The sequence below is a fragment of the Sprattus sprattus genome, assembly GCF_963457725.1.
Source record: "Sprattus sprattus genome assembly, chromosome: 9".
Lineage (NCBI taxonomy): Eukaryota > Metazoa > Chordata > Actinopteri > Clupeiformes > Clupeidae > Sprattus > Sprattus sprattus.
The window spans coordinates 4382853-4387852 of record NC_137928.1 but is presented as its reverse complement, the minus strand read 5'-3'; the positions used below and the strand labels follow the sequence as shown (position 1 = coordinate 4387852).

The 5000-nt window shown below is 44.6% G+C and overlaps 1 protein-coding gene across 1 annotated transcript in view; it reads left to right on the top strand.

Annotated features, from left to right (window-relative positions):
- igsf5b (immunoglobulin superfamily, member 5b) overlaps positions 1–5000 on the top strand; it is a gene marked incomplete at both ends in the record, with an annotated part of 30364 nt that overhangs the window by 865 nt on the left and 24499 nt on the right. The window contains 3 exon segments of the mRNA XM_080844550.1: positions 799–866; positions 870–880; positions 2269–2354. Of these exon segments, the coding sequence (XP_080700676.1) occupies positions 799–866; positions 870–880; positions 2269–2354 (165 nt within the window).

Sequence of the window (5000 nt, the reverse complement as noted above, 5' to 3'; positions counted from 1 at the left end):
GTGTGTGTGTGTGTGTGTGTATATGTGTGTCTGTGTGTGTATGTGTGTGTGTTTGTGTGAGTATATTGTATGTGTGTGTGTGTGTGTGTGTCTGTATGTGTGAGTTTGTGTGTCTGTGTGAGTATAAGTGTGTGTGTCTTTGTGTGTATGTGTGAGTTTGTGTGTCTGTGTGAGTATAAGTGTGTGTGTGTCTGTGTGTGTGTCTGTGTGTGTGTGTGTGTGTGTCTGTGTGTGCGTGTCAGTGCTTTAGAGGCCAAAAGTAGGTCTATACCTTCATGTACAGCAATGTCTTGAATATTTCATGTTTAGTGTCCCCCACCACACTCTGTGTGTTCCCTATGGCAAGCCTGCATTAGCTCGGCAGGTTGTTGGACAGGTGTAGAGTGGCACTGACGGAAGCGTGGATTCCAGAGGGCTTACCACAACGGGTCCAGTAGGTGTGAAGAGTAGTGATCTCACTGCAACTGAGGAAAGGCATCGCCAGTAATACACAGAATAGACACATTGTGTTAGTACTCTCTCTCTTTTGCTTTCACACACACACACACACACACACACACACACAGACACACAGACACAAAGACATACATGCATGCAGACACGCACACACACGCACACACACGCACACACACGCACACACACGCACACACTGAAACTAAGAATAACCATAAGTCTAATAATGTCACATGAAGAATGAATATATTCAAGTGGGAAGTTGACATTTCACTCTCCTGGGACGGAGGAATTTCTGGGCACATTGTTTTCCTAGCGACTGTGAGAAGTGGTGACGCATATCAGAGCACACACACACACACACACACACACACATTTCAGAGCACCGTGCTCTCAAGGCTGAGAACAAAGTCTGACTTTGGCCATGGTAATGTTTAACAGAGTGTTTCTTTTTTTTTGTGACTGAAAAACAGACTTGTTAAACAGATGTGTGTGTGTGTGTGAGAGAGAGAGAGCATGCTGCCATCAGAGAGGTCCCTGGTATGACTTTAGAGGTTATTTTGGGGAGCTGAAAAGGTATGATTTGTTTATTTATCATATGAATTGGATATATTTGTATTGCTATTTGAATTCCTCATCAGGCAAAGTGTGCTTATCAGAGTGAAAGGGTCAGAATGGGGGATGTCTCCTGAAACCGTCCAGCTGTATTGAATGCTTCCATTAGGCATTAGACATATGCTTCAAAGGCACACTTTTCAGTTTTTTGTTTATCTAGTCTTTGTTTCAGGCATTTACATATCAGGGCTTTTTAAATTAATTCAATTGAATTCAATTTTATTTATATAGCGCCATAACAATACAATTGCCTCTAGGCGCTTCATTAATTGCACACATTGGAATTTTTTCAGTTCACAAGTAGAAAGAAAGAAATGCAGTATTATGCCTTAATCAGAAAAGTATTATGCCTTAATCATTTGTGGATGAGGAAGTTAATTGTTTAAAATCTAAAGATAATGGCGACATCGAATCTAAATATCTTGGTGAATTTCATATCTTCAATTTGCTAAACTAAAGCCACAGAAATAATTATGCCATTTTATATAACATATGAAAGCTGTAGGTTCGGTTGAGCTCATCAAAGGCTAATTGAACATGTGTAATAATACAGCACAGTGCCATAGCAATGGCTTGAAGACTAATCACAGCAGTTGATGGTCTAACCAGAGCATCAGAGGATGAGGGAAACTGCCCAGCCCTTATAAATGAGGTTGAGCACTGTTACAGAAACAAACTATCCATGGGTCATTTCTCGTTATAACTAATGATCGGTCCAGACGAGATACATTTAAATGTTGAATTGACTAACCATGTCTTATAAAACTGCAGTGTATCCATCCACTGTGCACTGCCGTGATCACCACGGTGTAAGGGCAGCCAAAAATAACATTTTAAATGTCACAGAAATCAATGAATTCTATGCAGTATGCATTCTTGCTCTCCCTCTCCCCCTTCCTCTCACACTCTCCCTCTCTCTCTCGCTCTCCCCCTACCTCTCTCGTTCTCCCTCTCTCTCTCCCTCACTCTCTACCTCTCTCTCTCTCCCTTCCCCCCCCCCTCTCTCTCCCTCTCTATCTCCCTCACTCTCCCTCTCTCTCCCTCTGTCTCTCCCTTTCTCCCTCTCTCTCTTGCTCTCCCCCTCCCTCTCTCTCCCTCTCTCTCTCTCTTTCTCTCCCTCTCCCCCCTCTCTCTCGCTTCCTCTCTCTCTCTCTCTCTCTCTCTCTCTCTCTCTCTCTCTCTCTCTCTGTGTCCTTGCAGGTTTCAACAACAATGGCATGACTGTTACCTTGGCAATATGTTGTGTGCTGCCCTCCTGCTAGTGCTGTTGGCATTTGCTACTCAAGGTGAGAGAACCACACACAGATATCTCGCCCCAACACAGTGTTCACACCGTGTGGCTAACGTTCATTAGCACAATAATCTGCTCAACAATTAAACAAACCATGGATATTACCAAACGGATTTCCAACTCAGACAGAGCAGGACACAAGGAGACTGTCACAGAGAATCACAAGCTGTTTGAGAGTGAATGCATACATACTGTAATTGTGATTAATAATGAATCAGTATTCACTGAATATATTTTAAGCCCACTACATATCCATTTTGTAGGTTACTGACAACTACATGTGTTCATATCCTCTGTTGAATACTTTGTTGCTGGTTGGCAGTATTTTAATGAGTGTGAAACATATTCATGCAACTACATGGCACGAGTAGGCTGAAGATTTAATTAATTAAAGAAATACATACAATTATGTTTATTTGTACTGAGCCCCTTAAGACAATATTTGTTCAGCATTACTCTTTACTCATAACACTTTTGTGTGTGATTTTGATTTTTCTTTAAATTAGTTCCCTTTACGCTCAGCTTTTCCTCACAATATTACCACGCAATTATTATTATTTTTTTTTTTTGTACTTTTGCATTACCTGGCTTTACTTTTGCGTGGAGCCCGCCCAAGGGTCGAGGTGTCTCCGCACAAAAGTACATTTGCATTTACTCGCAGTGCTTTTGTGTTCTCGTGCAAAATTATCGCAAGGTAAAGCAAAATATATTGCGTCAGAATTTAGAACCCCAAAGCAATGCAAGGGAATACAAAAATATTTCGAGGTAATACGTATTGCGAGAAAATAAATCACCACCATGACCCTTAGGGGCCTCCGTACGAATGCACTGAAAAGAAAAGGAGTTATGCTATTTAAAATTCAATTCAATTATATTTTAAAACATTCCGTGGCTGGTAGAGACTTGACTCGCTCCCAGAACGTGATTCATTATCTTCACGTTCCCTCGTTCTCCTACCCGACCCTGTTTAACCTGCCATCTCGCAGGTGTTTCCCCAGGTTCTGACAGGCGTGTGGCAGCTCGCCCTAGGGTAAATTAACCCACGGTGAGAAAAACAAATCATGAGCTGCAGTCAGGCAGCGAAGGCAGAGCTACTCGAACTAGAAAGGCAGAGATCTCGATTCAGTAATAAAAGGCAAGATATATGAACTGTGATCAGACTCGGTGCTTCAGGGTAATGAGGTCAACTGAGGTGTTTTTCTGTCGCACTGAAGGCATAGGCCTATTTTTGAAGCACATTTCGTACTATTAAAAGTCACAGTTGGCTGCTGGACCCGAACATAACAGCCTTATAATGTAATTACAATTTCATTTGAGACACTTTGTGTTTGTTTGAGTCATGAGGGGGATATGGTCAGTTTGAGGACACTGTCTTTTCTGCGTTGTCATGGTCACTTCACAGGATGTTCTGTTCAGGAAGCGCTTCAGAACAGCATGGACGTACACACAAGATCTACACAGTCCAGTACACACCGCAGTGCTACTGAATGACACCAGATTTGTCATTTCAACGGATCGTAATCACGATCCTGTGTTTGAAATAGAAATATTATACTCGGGACCAATCCCATTCAGCCGTTTCAAAGAGTGTTTTTTAGCACGCTGACACTGTTTCAGTGACCTCAAGCTTTGCTTTGCATGGCGTGAGGTGTGATATACAGTCACAGAAGGGACATAGATAGACTACTTCCCTGTTCAAAAGAAGCACGTAGTCTTCTGTAACTTCCGTCTGCGGGGGCGTCTACCTCCCGGCTGAGGTCTCACACACCAGATGGCTCCATCCTGCGGGAGCTGCCGCCACTCCTCGGAGGTGATCTCAGGACTCCTCCTCGTGAGACGGCCTGCCAAGGATGCAGGGGCGGAGACAGGACAGGTGTGTGTGTGTGTGTGTGTGTGTGTGAGGTGATCTCAGCCTCCACCCCTCGGAGGTGATCTCAGGACTCCTGCTCGTGAGACGGCCTGCCACGGATGCAGGGGTGTAGACAGGACAGGTGTGTGTGTGTGTGTGTGTGTGAGGTGATCTCAGGACTCCTGCTCGGCACCGGGACAGCGTGAGACAACCTGCCACCACGGATGCAGGGGTATAGCCAGGACAGGTGTGTGTGTGTGTGTGTGAGGTGATCTCAGGACTCCTCCTCGTGAGACGGCCTGCCACCACGGATGCAGGGGTGTAGCCAGGACATTATTTCTGGGGGGGGGGGGGGCAGCTCTGGCCAGTCTTTTATTTGGGGTGGCACTTGATTGTCAAAAACTACTATTTTAAAACTCACACACATGCTGCGAATATGGGGCTGGTAGACGACTTGATAAAAAAAAATATGAATGCATTTATTTCAGCTTTATACCGTTTGTGTTCAGGAGGGTTTTTTTTGTATTTTTTGCCGTGCTGCGAGGTTCGGGGGGGCCGACAGGGTGGCCATTCTCTGCCCATGGCCGTGGCCCCCCCCCGGCCACCACGTGCTTTGTGCAACCGGTCTCCTCTGTGACAAGGCCTCTTATTTTAAGTCATGTGTGTGAGTGTGTGTGTGTGTGTGTGTGTGTGTGTGTGTGTGTGTGTGTGTGTGTGTGTTTGTGTGTGTGTGTGTGTGCAACCGGTCTCCTCGGTGACAAGGCCTCTTATTTTAAGTCATGTGTGTGAGTG